This window comes from Amphibalanus amphitrite, unplaced genomic scaffold (assembly GCF_019059575.1).
Source record: "Amphibalanus amphitrite isolate SeventyFive unplaced genomic scaffold, NRLGWU_Aamphi_draft 001378F_arrow, whole genome shotgun sequence".
Classification (NCBI taxonomy): domain Eukaryota; kingdom Metazoa; phylum Arthropoda; class Thecostraca; order Balanomorpha; family Balanidae; genus Amphibalanus; species Amphibalanus amphitrite.
This window is the reverse complement of record NW_024882871.1, coordinates 140,636-154,790: the sequence shown is the minus strand read 5'-3', so window position 1 is coordinate 154,790 and position 14,155 is coordinate 140,636. Positions and strand designations below refer to the sequence as shown.

At 50.2% G+C, this 14,155-nt stretch overlaps 1 protein-coding gene across 2 annotated transcripts; it reads left to right on the top strand.

Moving 5' to 3' along the window:
* Window positions 1-190: 190 nt before the first annotated feature.
* LOC122372616 (dopamine beta-hydroxylase-like) lies at window positions 191-13,126 on the top strand. Of its 2 annotated transcripts, none has more exons than XM_043350052.1 (11): window positions 191-439; window positions 3,694-3,835; window positions 5,519-5,668; window positions 6,138-6,398; window positions 7,281-7,478; window positions 8,918-9,002; window positions 9,338-9,504; window positions 9,863-10,048; window positions 10,340-10,527; window positions 10,795-10,924; window positions 12,029-13,126. In XM_043350052.1, the coding sequence occupies exons 1-11, from the start codon at window positions 306-308 to the stop codon at window positions 12,293-12,295; spliced, it is 1,908 nt and encodes a 635-aa protein (XP_043205987.1). In that variant the 5' UTR covers window positions 191-305; the 3' UTR covers window positions 12,296-13,126. The 2 variants fall into 2 exon arrangements, with proteins under 2 accessions (XP_043205987.1, XP_043205988.1); XM_043350053.1 differs by having other exon boundaries at window positions 254-439; window positions 10,340-10,515.
* The last annotated feature ends 1,029 nt before the right edge of the window (window positions 13,127-14,155 follow it).

Sequence of the window (14,155 nt, the reverse complement as noted above, 5' to 3'; positions counted from 1 at the left end):
TCAATGTTCCTGTCGGTACCAAGGGATAGGCTGGACATGATATTTATCAAACCCTGATAATGGTAGGTATTTTATATATCTATAGGCAAGCAAAGTAGGTAGCTCACACATCGCCTTTCATATATGTTGGCTTTTTACATTAGCCCTATGACAACGTGGAGTTAAGTTTATTCATGCAATAACTGAATTCGGATGGGCCGTGCGCGTGTGGGTGTGCCGTCGGCGCCGGGTGCCACCGCCGCCGTCGGTGTCTCCGGGCCGTATAAAGGGGCCGGCGGCGGCCCGGCGCCTGCACCGCCGCCGTCATGGCTCTGCTCCGGCTGCTGCTGTTCCTGGCGCTCGGCTGCACGGGGCTCGGCGCCCGCCGGCGCCCCACCACACACCACATCACCCTGGAGCCTCAGCAGAACCTGCAGATGCGCTGGACAGTCGATTACAGGTAGCGTACGATTAACCGTTTACGTTCCATTTCTCGCCGCATGTTTGCTCCAATGAACAAGGTAAGGACGCACTAAGGACGATTCGTGTGTCTAGCGGACCGGGTGGAGATGATTTCAAGCATACCCACTACCCAGTTATGTAGTAGTCAATAGAGATCCAAGTCTTGCCCTCGTCGATTGCGCTCGACAGTTTGTTTTTGGGAAATTGAAAGAGTCCGAGCGAATTAAAACTAAATACGAATACTACTACATCTAATTTTCCTTATCAAAGGTGTCGGCATTGTGTTACTTTATGTCTGTAGATACGACATACCCTCAATTAGATCGGCTCATGTTTCGTCTATCGTCTTATCGGTCGGTGTTGCAATAATCTGCAAGCTTCAAAATCGTTAATCGTTATACCCTTGACATATTGATGCAATTGCATACAAAACGACATGTCAGAGAAAACTGACGCTGGCGGCGGTAGGTAATCGCCGTTTTCACGGCCGGCTATCCGGCGAATGCACCATTCATTCGTTTATTGACCGTGGGTAGGGGGAGACACAAGCGCAAACATGGCATATTAAAACGATGCAAGCGTTACAGGATAAAATACATTAAAAACAACCCTCAGTCCATCTACGATCACAAGCGATTCGGCGCGACCAAATTTGACCAAATCTGCACCAAATCTCTTTTACAATAGATATCTTCATATCATTAATTTATTTCAGTGTTTTTATCGAAATAATGTCTGATAATTTGAAAAATGAGGTATATAAGCATTTGTGCTACCAAAGCTGATAACTTTTAAGAAACACAATGAACCTAATTTGACCAAATCTGCAACAATTCTGCACCTAATCTGCGCCAAATGTGTACCGGATGGCCGTCATGAAAACGGCTTATCACGACGACTATTAAACGGTACACATTTGGTGCACATTTGGTGCAGATTAGGTGCCGATTTGGCCAAATTAGGTTCAGTGTACCTCTTGGTAGCTATGAGCTAGAGTTGTGCTAATTGCTTGTGTGCCTGCTTTGTCATATTATCAGAGAGTATCATCGATTAAAACACTAAAATAAATTCACAATACGAAGATATTTGCTGTAACAGAAACAGGTGCAGATTTGGTCAAATTAGGTGCATTCGCCGGATAGCCCGTCGTGCATAGGCGGCGGAACGGGGGGGGGGGGGCACCGGGGCACCGTGCCCCCCCCCTTGAATTCTGCAAGGGGGCACCAATAGCAAGGTGCCCCCCCTTAAATTTGATGTATTAGTACCAGGGGCGGATTCGGGAAAACTCTAAGGGGAGGTTCATGAATCGAAGTGGTGCCCCTACCTATGCCCAAAATTAAAACCTCAACGGATTTCGGCCACTTAATTTTGGTGGTGCCCTATTTTCAGTTTTTTTCTTTATTTTTGGTTAGTCATGTGATGACTGGTGCCCCTGCTAAGCCGCTGGTGCCCCTGGAAAGACTGTGGTACTTACCTACCCTGCCCCCTGACAAGCCTGCGGTGGGCCCTGACATGACTTAGGTGCCCATGGGCCCTGACAGGCCCGTGGTGCCCCTGACAGGCCTGTGGTGTCCTTGCTAGGCCTGTGGTGTCCCTGGGCCTTGGCAGGTTTGTGGTGCCCCTGTTAGAACGCAGGTGCCCTTGACAGGTTTGTGGTGCCTCTGACAATCCTAAATTGCCAACGACAGGCTTGTGGTGCCCTTGACAGGCCCATGGTGCCCTTGCGAAGCCGGTGGTTCCCCTGCGAAGCCGATAGTGTCCCTGACAGGCCTCTGGTGCCCCTGGCAGGTCTGTGGTGCCCCTGGAAGACCTGTAGTGCTTTTGCTAGGCCGATGGTGCTCCTGGCAGGCCTGTGGTGCCACTGACAGGCCCGTGGTGCCCCTGCTAGGCCTTTGGCACCCCTGGCGGGCCTGTGGTGCTCCTGGCAGGCATGTGGTGACCCCAGGCCCTAAGTCATGACCCATGTGACCTCCACCCTGGGATTCGCCACTGATTAGTACTGCGATGGCTTCTTGGGAATTATACATGTAGGATAAATGGAATTTATCAAACGACAATAAGGAAGAGACAAACACATAGGTACTTGAGGATCAGCTTAAAGTTAACCACACATACGGGCAGGGGTGTAATTTTCCTAAAATGATTGTGGGTGCCCAGCTGTAGGGGCACCCGGCGCCAGGCCGTTTTGGGGCGCGATAGATATTCTTATGTGGGAGCCTAAATTAACACCGAATTTGATAACATTGCTAGCCGAATGGCGCTTCAAGTGACGTGTCTGACTAAGCAAATACACGCTTAAAAGTGGAAACTGACCGGAAGGACGTAAAAAATATGTAGAGAGGCGCCATCCAGTAGGAGGGGCACCAAATGTGGAGGCGCCAGACGGTTACGACTTACGAGGGCGCCGTGAGACGATGAAAAGGGCGCCATTCTCCTAGGAGGGCGCCGAGTGATTGAAAACGCTATGTGGTCCAGGGGCGCTAAGAGGCCAGAAGGGCGCCGCACAGTCAGTAGTGCTACGTTGGTGGGGACGTGGGGGCGCCAGATGGTTACGAGGGCGCCTTGAGATCATGAAAAGGGCGCCATTCTCGTAAAAGGGTGCCGAGTGATTGAAAACGCTATATGTGGTTCAGGGGCGCTGAGAGCCCAGAAGGGCGCCGAATAGTCGAGGGATGCACGGTGAACAGAGACCTAAGGACGCGAGACGGTCAGGAGGGCGCCGTTAGACCATGAGAATGGCGCGGTGCTGTCAAAAGTGCGCCATTCTCCCAGAAGGGCGCCGAGTGATTAAAAACGCTATCCATGAACGCGAGACGGTCAGGAGGACGCCGTTAGAGCATGCGAAGGGCACCGTGCTCTCGAAAGGACGCTTGCAGCCTTGTAAAAGACTTGTGGGTGCTTTTTCATCATTGTGGGGGCATAATTCAGGATTGTGGGTGGCTGCATATGCCCCCACAAAGAGATATAAAATTAGGTACACCCCTGCATACGGGGGTGAACTGCCATTTTCGTTTAGTAAAAAAAAAATAATAATAAAATCATCGTGTCAGGGCTGTGACGAAAAATAAATGGCCTAAATCCGATGAGAAAACAGGATTTGGGGGTACCCTAGGTTTGGCTCCTTGAGCCATGGTGCCCCCCCTTGTCTCAAATCGTTCCGCCGCCTATGCCGTCGTGAAAACGGCTAATAATGTCTGCCGGCTCATCGCCAGGGGAAGCTGCAGCTGTGACGCTATCGCCTGCCTCCTGCAGGGATGAGGAGGTGGCGATCGAGGTGGGCGCCTCACTCAGTCCCACACAGTGGCTCGGCCTGGGCTTCTCGGAGCGCGGTGAGCTGGCCGGCGCCGACCTCTGCGTGCTCTGGGTCGACTGGAAGCGCCGTGTCCGGCTCCAGGTGGGTGGCGGCGAACGGCGGCTGAGGCCCGGCAGCTCGGAGATGGGGGACGGGAGGCGCTGTCCAGTAGGGCGACATGCGCATTGCGCAGCCCCTGCCACCGGCGGCGCACATAGTCATTGATCCTTGCGGCCACAAGCGTGGTCGGTCAACCAGAGAGAGCTGCAAGTTTTCCTATCAATGAGTTCAGGATACGCACTATGTAGAAATGTGGGAAGTTATAGTCATTGAACAATAAACATGGGACTCACTGTAGTTGGGCAGGATGGGAAACACGGCTGCCGTAAAAAAAAAAAATAGGGTGGCTCAGGCTAAGGAATAATTTAAATGAATTTAAATAGGTAAACGAACATAATGCATAGGTTATGAAATTATTACGTTATGAGTATGATTATTATATCTTTCGCGTAATGAAAAAGCTAGTTTTAAACATCGATATAAAGAGTTTTAGATATTCTAACGCTCATGGTTTATCTAATCGCAACACACCTACATTCGGAAACGGAAACTTAGCCTGCGCCGTCTTGGGTCTTCCGAATAAAATGTCAGTTATCGAAAAGAACGCCGAAAGTGATAAACTCGAAGAAGGTTTATCGCAATTTGGTCATCTAAAAAATGCATTTGTTTCGTTCACTTCGAACATTTAAACATTTGGTACACATGAAATGCATTTTGCATTTTCCGACTAGCAAAGTACCGGTCGGGTTAAACATTATACCTACAACGTTAAACGTAATAATGTTTAAACGGTCACACTCATTGCTCTACCTAAATTCTTAGCATTCTAAGGGTGGTTTTGCGTTTTTAGAGATTAAACATCGCCGCTAAATCCCTACAATGGTGCCCACTGCCCAATAATAAATACCGATGTTAGGCAGGTATGTTAGGCAGTTGAGCGCCCAGCGTCATTTTAACAAGGAAGTAATATCTTCATTTGAATACGAAAAGGGATCCCGGGCTAGTTTCGTTTTCCGGAAACGTTAGTTCATGGCTCATTTTTAAGGTCATTCCAGTGTCAATTCAGAATGTCATTTCATAATAATACCTACCTTCATTGCGTTTCGCCAGAAAAAGATATCCTCACTTGACGCACACGGGCAGCGCTTTATTATCTGAGCTTTGAGCCGTCCATTATCCTAACCCCCAGATCCACTTCATTACCTGGAGCAGGATGGAGACCGCGCGGCTCTTTGGCGGGGAGGGGGGAGGGGGAGGGATCCCAGGGCGTGACCTCATCATCTCTGCGACGGCCGGCGGTATTTGCTCATATAGGGCCCGGTTTGCTCTGCAACGCGATCGGCGGGGCGCGCCGGGCGGCGATGATTGCTCGACGTGGTGCCGCGGCGAGTGGGACGGCGCGGCACGTGACGGCACGCACCGGCCAAAACGACCGGAAAGCGGCCTTATTGCCGCCACCCATATCAGCAGACAATGGAGATATGAGGCTTGGTCGGTTGGCGAGCGTCAGACAAGACGACGATATAAAAGCCTGCAGGCCTGATTAAATTTTTGGTTGCGTTCATAAAATTAAATTTCCCATGCTGCACTAACAATGGCTAATCCATTCTGTGTCTGCAGTGCATTTACGTTCTGCAGAGGTAAAAGCTTTTCTCTTTGTGGTGGAGATGATGCATCGTGTGCCCGGAGCGGTGACGTGCTGACTTGGTCCCGTGCCCTCGGCAGCACGGCTGGGTGGACGGCCAGGGCCGGCTGACGGCCGACCCGGACACCGTGTGCCGCTCGGCGCAGCTGCTCACCCGCCGACCGGAAGCCACTGTGTTCCGGTTCCGGCGCCGCTTCAACACCTGCCGGCCGCGCGACTACGTGCTGGATGTGAGTACCGGCCTGCCAACGGCCGCAGATGGGACACCCCGGGCTGCCTCTGCGACCTGTGACAGCAGTATTCCGTGCTGGAGCCGGTCTCAAAGCGTCAACTACAGTCCAACCGCAGCGACGTAATACTGCGGCAATAATGCACTCTCCCGAGTCCCGAGACCCGATACACGTGTAATACGTCATCCCTAACGTCTAAAGACCGACTGATTACTCTATCTGTCGAACATTGGCGACTTTGTTTTATTATAAGTGCGTCTTACTGTGAAAAGAAAATATCTTGAAGCATCCTACAAAACGAGACGACTCGATAAAATGTCGCTCGTAGACATCGCAACGGTCTCATTCAAACTACAAGGCAGATATTCGTATTTGACCCGTTTATTCATAACATTAGATCACCAAAATCATTTTTAAACGGCCCGCGCTCCATGTCGAATGTTTTGACCGTGCGATGGCGCCGTTTCAGACGGGCACCACTCACATTGTGTGGGTGAGCGGCCCGGGTCCGCTGCTGCGGCTGGAGAACCTCCAGCTGAGCCACTTTGCGGTCGGCATGGCGCGCGTGCAGCTGCTGCGAGCCGAGGTGCAGCCGCCGGCGCCGCCGCCGGACGCCGCGCGGCTCGAGCTGCGCTCCCGGCGGGTGGCCGTGCCGGACCAGGAGACCACCTACTGGTGCACCGTGCACCGGCTGCCGGCCGCGCTCGCCCGCAAACACCACATCATACAGGCGAGATATATACTTAAGTCTTCACACTATAAACCGCAAACACCGCGTCATACAGGCGAGAAATAAAGCTCATCCAACCCGACTGCAAACACTATATCGTACGGGTGAGAAATAACACACATCCAACCCTCCCCTTCTGGACCAAACAACATGTCGCACAGGCTAGACAAAAGTATTTGTGTCCGTCTATTCATCTTATTCCGTCGTCCCTTTTGATATAATTGTCCGTTTTCGTAAAACTCGCCTTTGTCTCCATAAAACACGTGTTCGGTGTTCGTCTTCGTATAGCACAAGCCCGTCTCTGCATTAACACTAATCCGTCTCTGTGTAGGTAACACTTCCCGTCTCTGTACAACACGTGCTAGTCACCATATAACACGTGCCTGTCTTCATATAATACGTGTATGTCTCAGTATAATACGTCTCCGTCTCCGTTTTACACGAGTCTGCTCCCGTACAACACGTGCTCGCCTCCGTATGTGTCCGTCTCCGTAGTACACTTATCTTGTCTTCGTATAACACATGTCAATCGGTATAATACGTTTTCGTCTTCGTATGTGCCCGTCTCGTCTCGTCGTCTCGTAATAAGATCTATTCGTCTCCGTATGACACGTGCCCGTGTCCATCTAGGAGGTGTCCGTCTCCAAAAATAATAATCATCGTGTCCCGTCTCAGCAACTCGTGCCCGGCTCTGTATGAAACGCATCCGTCTATACATGTAACGGCGTAACGCTTGCCCGTCTCCATATAACGCGTTTTCAACCCGTATATGGCCCGTGCCCGTCTCGGTATTACCCGTATCCGTCCTCGTATCTGCCGTGTCGGTCCCCGTATAACCCGTGCCCGTCTCCGTCTAACCCGCGTCGGTCGGCGGGTCGGCAGTACGAGGCGGTGGTGGACGCCGGTAACGAGGACCTGGTGCACCACATGGAGGTGTTCCACTGCGAGGCGCCGGTCGCCCAGAGGATACCCCGCTACGAGGGGCCGTGCCACGCGCCCGACCGGCCGCCCGCCGTCGACCAGTGCAAGCGCGTGCTGGCGGCCTGGGCGATGGGCGCCGATCCGCTGGTGTATCCAGAGGTGAGCAGAGATCCCCGGTACCCTGCCTGGTGGACTCACAGTCCAGCACACCGGCCGAAATAACTTTGGAACGTTTAAACTAGGTACAATGCTTGTGACCATATGTTCGGCGGTAATTACTTTATATTTGGGTGCGTTAACCCGCGCGGGGCTGGGGGGTAAATTTTACCCCCCCTCGCGAATTTTTGGAATATCTCAAAAACGGCGGCGCGCAGCGCCGCCAAACTTACAGAACCTTTTCTTACATCAATTTGACACGTTCCCTGAAAATTTGAGCGAAATCCGTCTGAAATTTTTTGAGAAATTGACGTTTTAGTGACGTCATGTTCGGCATTTTCGCCTCAAAAACGGCAGAAGTTCAAACGCCGCTAACATCTTCATTTTTAAAGGGATCAAGACGTAACAAAAAGGATATACGTAATTCTACTTTGTCTATCAAATGGCTATCTCGGTTTTTGAAAATTTTGGATTTCGGCCCAAATTTTTTTTTCAAAAAACTGACTTTTTTGGGAAAATAGCTAAAAAATCCAAAATTTTGAGTGTATCGAAAAAACCGGAATACATATCAGAGAAGTGGTCTATGTGCACCTACATACCAAGTTTTAGAAGAATCGGTTCAAAAATGTGGGAGTTATTCAAAATTGTATGACGACACGACACACAAAATTTTTGAAAAATGACTTTTTTGGAAGTTATAGACCTCGTACGGAAACAAAAATAGCACCATTCGATTCGCCGTGAAAAACTGCATCAGATAGACACCTTTTTAGGCCTTAACAACCAACTTCAAAATTTGACCTCACTTGACCTGACCTTGACCTGACCTCGACCTGAAATTCATCCAGAGGTGGTCCATATCACTTATTGAGTGTGCCTATTGAATTCTATGAGTAAAATGACCCATAAAACATGTGTCGCACATGCCCTTTTCTATATTTTGTTTTTGGTGACCTGACCTGACCTGACCTGACCTTGACCTTGACCTCTGAATGATATTGTATGCAACGAATATTGTCTTGGTAGCCTAAGAACACGTTTTGGGCGATCAGTCTCAGTCCATGACTCCATTCTTCGGCAACTACGGTGCAAGGCCGATACTGTAGGAACTTGCAATTTGTAGGTACCCGTGACCTGACGTTGACCTTGACCTCAAACTTAAAATTAAGTTTATGTTCTTAGTTGTTCGTGATGAGATCTTTCGATTGGCGTTTGAATTTTCCAAATCGGACCATTAGTTCGGGAGATAACAGGGGGGGGGGGTAAAATTTACCCCCCCCCCCAGCCCCGCGCGTTCGGCTGGAGACCCCAGCCCCGCGCGGGTTAATGTCCATGCCGTTGGATTTTATCGCCTCAAGGGAGGTAGCTGAATGTGAGCTGCCTATGTCGCTGTGCGAGATGCGCCTTAATCTCAGCGATTGTATCGTCTGTTCCCGGTATAGGAGGCCGGTTTGCCGATCGGTGGACCCGACTTCAACCCGTATGTGATGCTCGAGGTCCACTACAACAACCCCAACCTGAAGAGAGGTGAGAAGTGATTAGGTACTTAGGTACACATTTAGACTGTTTCCCGGCACCTATGCATTTTGCAGTGACATTTTTGGCTTCATTCAGAATTTGTAAATGTGAAAATACTAAAAATGACATCCACAGACTGATGGAAAATCAAAATAACGAATCTTTTCAATGTGGAGAATATTATGGTAAACGTCATTTTCAAACCAAATGCAGGTCGGACCGGGCGTGCTGCCACCTTTCAGTGGTCTAGTCAAACCGAATGTGTCGCATCTCTCGGCGGTCTGTTCAGGCTGAACATACCGTCATATCTTGGTAGTCTGCTAGACATAACGCTGCGCGCGCAGGTCACCGGGACAGCTCGGGCGTGCGGCTCACCTACACGGAGCGGCTGCGGCCGCACGATGCCAGTGTCATGGAGCTCGGTCTCGAGTACACCGACAAGATGGCCATTCCGCCCGGCATGGCCTCCTTCGAGCTCTCCGGCTACTGCGTGCCAGAGTGCACCGCCGTGGTGAGTGGTTCGTGTGCAGTGTGCACCCGCAGAGACTGGCAACGGCTGGCTATTCGTATATAGTACTACTGGAGGAGGTAGGTATGCTCGTTTCGACCGATTGCAGAATATCGAGATTGACATTACGCGATTTGATACCGTGCTAGTGCTGAATTTAGAGATACAAGTTTACCTGCAATCAAGTGTTTCTTTGTCGACGTAGGTCATCCTGTACCTACTGTTTGACTGAGAGATATCATGTTAACGTTAACGGTGGTGGTGTTTGATTTGGTGCGGGAGCGATTGCTCTGAACAATTATATCCGCTCTTCGCACATTGTGAGCGGGCTGTGACGTTTGTCCGTCCCGCCGTGTGCCAGGGTCTGCTGCAGGCCGGTATCCGTGTGTTTGCCTCTCAGCTGCACACCCACCTCACCGGGGTGGCCGTGCGCACCGAGCACGTGCGCGCCGACGGCACCCAGCTACCCGACCTGAACCGGGACGAGCACTACTCGACCCACTACCAGGAGATCCGGCTGCTGCCCCAACACCGCGCCGTGATGCCGGTAAGCACTCGGATAACAGGCACAACAGGAACAACAAGTAACAACATGAACATACATAGACAACGGGGTGTTACTGTTACCATTGACGTGAGCTTGTGAAAAGCCACTCCATTGAGTGGATCTGGCTCGAATATATCTGTATCTGTATCATGCATCGCTGCTTATGTTGAACTGTGCAGTGTACAGCACTAAACAGCGCCGTTGTTGCGTATGCGTACTCCTTTGTCATGCATTGATTTACGCGACGGTTCGCCTCTGGATGAGCACTGAGCCGTCTCCCCTGGTCTGCAGGGTGACGCGCTCATCACCACGTGCCGGTACCAGACGCTGGAGCGGCCGAACATCACACTCGGTGGCTTCTCCATCACCGACGAGATGTGCGTCAACTACATCCACTACTTCCCCAAGGTCAACCTCGAGGTCTGCAAGAGCTCCGTCGACTCCGACACCCTGAGGAACTACTTCAGGTTCATGAACCGGTACTGTCCGATCCATAAAAGCGACTAAACTGTTTTCAAATATTGTAAAATTGTTGCGTAATGAGACGCTTGAAGACAGGGCATCTACGAATGGTCTACTTTCGTTTTGCAATAACTTGTCGTTTATTTACCATACTTCTTCGGTTGAAAAGAAATCGAGCCTGTCGGCTCTGTCCCAAATAAGGAATGCAAAACAGCTCCCCATTCACAGTAGGTATGAAAATAATGTCTTTGTTGTAGTTATTTCACAATTGACCCCTGTTGCAGATGGGAAGGCCAGCCGACTGAAAACGAACAAAATAAATCGGATGAATCGCCAGAAGAACATATCCCCGATTGGGGCAACAAGTATAAGAGCATTAGATGGAACAAAATCAGATCTCTCGGGCTTCAGCAGGTGAGTTAGTTCTTACGTTAAAATATATTTACGTACTTAACCCTATTCCTGGCGGGGGGCCTCAGGAGCCCCCCCCCCTGAGGTTTTTTGGTTATTTCTCCCAAACGCGTTGAGCTAGGAAGCTCAAATTTTCTGACTTTTCCTAAAAGGCTTCTACGCAACATGTCTGAAAATTTTGAGTTGATCTGACCTCAGGTCAGGTCACCAGAGGCGGTTTGGTGAACCTACCTCAGAAAAGTTTGCATCACGCCAGAGCTAGAGTTTTTGACCGATCAATTTCTTCTCTTCAGGCTTTAGTTAAGGTACCAGTATGTGCAATTTTTATATCTCGGAATTTTGATATCGGTGACCTAAGGTCAGGTCAGTTTCGCGACCTCCCCATTATAAGTCAATGGGGGAAAAATCAACTCCCTGTTTTTACCACTAAAACGGGTCGGAATGGCCCCATATACCATACATGACTTCATATACGATCAACCTTCACTACCTTGAGGTCTGTTTTGCTGTTGGGCAGCTGTGAGGTCATGTGACGTCATCAAAGGTCACCAAAGGTTTTTGGCCAATAACTCCGTACAGGAACAAGATACAGACGCGTGGATGGTCTCATTGTGTTCAGCTCGTCAAGACGCATCGAATGATATACATGATGACCTCGAGGTCACGTGACCTGAGGTCAACCTTTGACCTTGACCTTTCGAGGTCAACATATATATCATTCGATGCGGATTGACGAGAGGATCACGATGATGCCCTTAGTTTGTTCCTATCTTGACTAATTCGAAAGTTATTCGAGAAAAACTCTCTCCATATCTAGCGCCGCCATTTTGACTTTTTCGACCCCTGTGACGTCATCTTTGACCTGACCTGAAAATGACCTTAGTAAAAATTGTAGATCTTGACCGTGCGTATCCGATGCCGTTCATCGTTTGTCGCTGCGATGTGTAGTTTTTGAGATCTGAAGGGGGGGCCGAATCGGCCCCCCCCCGCCAGTTTCTTGTCCCGGCGGAGCCCGCCAGGAATAGGGTTAATTAAGACATATTGTTAATATCATTATCCCTATCAGCTATTGGTTTGCTGACCCCTGTCCTCCCTCCGTGCCTTCAGCTGTACGCCACGGCGCCGCTCTCGATGCAGTGTAACCAGAGTAACGGCGACCGGTTCGCCGGCTACTGGGAGCGGGTGCCGCTGCCCACGGTGCGCCTGCCGCTGCTCGAGGAAGAGCCGTGCCCGGCCCGACCGACTGACCTGGGGCAGAGCGACTCGACTGCAGAGCGACTGCTCGAGGAGGAGGGTCGCCACAGGAAGAGGGCGGCGCCGGAGGAAGGCGACCACGGCGCACACGGCTGCTGCCACCACGGCCACGAAGGCTGATTGATAAATGTTCGGTAGTACTGTCACTGAGTCCATCGGATGACTGATCCTGACGTTAGATGAGTCCTACACTGACTCGCCCAACCCTGTCCGCACTGTGCAATGGCTTAATTAATAATGTCGGTCGGTATAACTATAAACGGCTCTGTGTAGCCTTTAATTTAATTACGCATGTTATACCCCTTCCTTGGCGGTGGAGTAAGACTGTGACAAATCCGCCGAAGGAAAATATACCAAACGAAAAAGGAAAATATACCATTACGTAATTATTTACATATACATAGCTACGACCAACGTGAGCATGTAATTACGTATAATCCACCCGTGCTATGCATATTGCGTATGTCTACCCTTGTCCATGCCTAACACCTATTTTCTATTGTTTATGCCGCATTTGTGCCAAATATGAGGCTATGAGCAGCTGGCTGGTCGGAGCGCGGCCCGGCCCCGATCGTTCAGGCTATATGGCAGCTGTATATCCGGCACGTAACTCAGGACGGGCAGACCGGTCAGGGCAGACCGTGTTTCCGTGCTCACTGTGGCACGAACGGTGCTGGCACGCCTCCGGAAGGAGCCGCTCCGACCCGGACAGGCACTGGGCGGGGCACTGACCCAGTATCGGCAGGCCTCAGCCCACGGTGAGGGACAGCAGTGGCTTAGCTGACTGGCTGTAGTTAACGTGTGGAGCCGAGATTAGGAGCCACTGACATGCTTACCAATGTCTTGTTAAAGTGACCGCTAGTCATGCGTGAATTGATGTTTATCAGCACTTGAAGCGAAAGCTGCTGCTGTATGAGTTACCACGAGGGACCAATAAATATCGTTATTGTCCATTGTCGTTTGAGATAGGCACTGCTCCCCCGTGTTTGAACAGCATTAAGCATACGTATTTAATTATTAGGTACTTCCTAATTTACTCATCATACAAATGTTTCAGTAAGGCTCTATTTTACCCGGAGCAATGATGACGCTTCGTTGGATAGCCCTGGAGTGCAGCTGGTGAGACGTCAGTTCGATAGTCGGAAGGACCCGGGTTCGACTCCCGGTGCCGCCATCCTCCGGACGTCCTCCAGACGGCGGCATCCCGCTGGTTACAGGGTTCCCAGCTGGTTACAGGACAGTCCACTCACAGATCGACTGTTCGGACCAATCCAGGCGACGGCACCATATTTGAGTTGCCGTAAATGATTGTTTCATCTGATTTGAATATGTTGATCTCAGATGACCTCGAAAGCCGAAAGGTCAACTAAGTGTTTTCGCCCTCTGCACGCTGTCGTCATTTAGGTATGAGTTGGCGTCGTTTTTAAGTTGACGTTGCAAGGTCACCGATGTCTTTCGAGTTTGTTTACCCGGGTGCACGTCAGAATAGCTAGTGACATTTGAGCGTAATGACTTTTGAGCTAGTACAAAACAGCTAGTGCTTCAAAACAGCTAGTGAAAAAACAGCTAGCGTCAAAATAGCTAGTGAAGCAAAATAGCTAGTGCATAAAAGCAGCTTGTGACAAAACAGCTAGCGTCAGAGAAGCTAGTGAAGCAAAAGAGCTAGTGCCTCAAAACAGCTAGTGACGAAAAAGCTATCGCCAAAATTGCTTTTTCGTTGGACATCTGTTCCCTTCCGATTCACTTCGCTTCGAAAATGCAAGATATCTTTTACTGTAAATATGTATTTCCCGCGATATGCCATCTCAAACATTCAAAGTGATGTTGAAACCTACTCCCCGAATGAATTCTTGTTTTGCTAATAATGCCTTCCCTGTAGGGGAAGTTGGGGCAATGCCGGAGTTGGGGCAAAGCCGAAATTCGAGATATTTCGAATCGAAAACCGTAAGACATGGATGCCACCTGTCAGTGATGCTCTGA

Excerpts from the sequence above, each read along its gene's own strand:
- LOC122372616 (XM_043350052.1), top strand. The coding sequence starts at position 306 with ATGGCTCTGCTCCGGCTGCTGCTGTTCCTGGCGCTCGGCTGCACGGGG. Across the intron at positions 6,399-7,280 it reads GCAAACACCACATCATACAG|TACGAGGCGGTGGTGGACGC; the intron begins GCGAGATATATA and ends GCGGGTCGGCAG. Across the intron at positions 10,049-10,339 it reads AACACCGCGCCGTGATGCCG|GGTGACGCGCTCATCACCAC; the intron begins GTAAGCACTCGG and ends CCTGGTCTGCAG.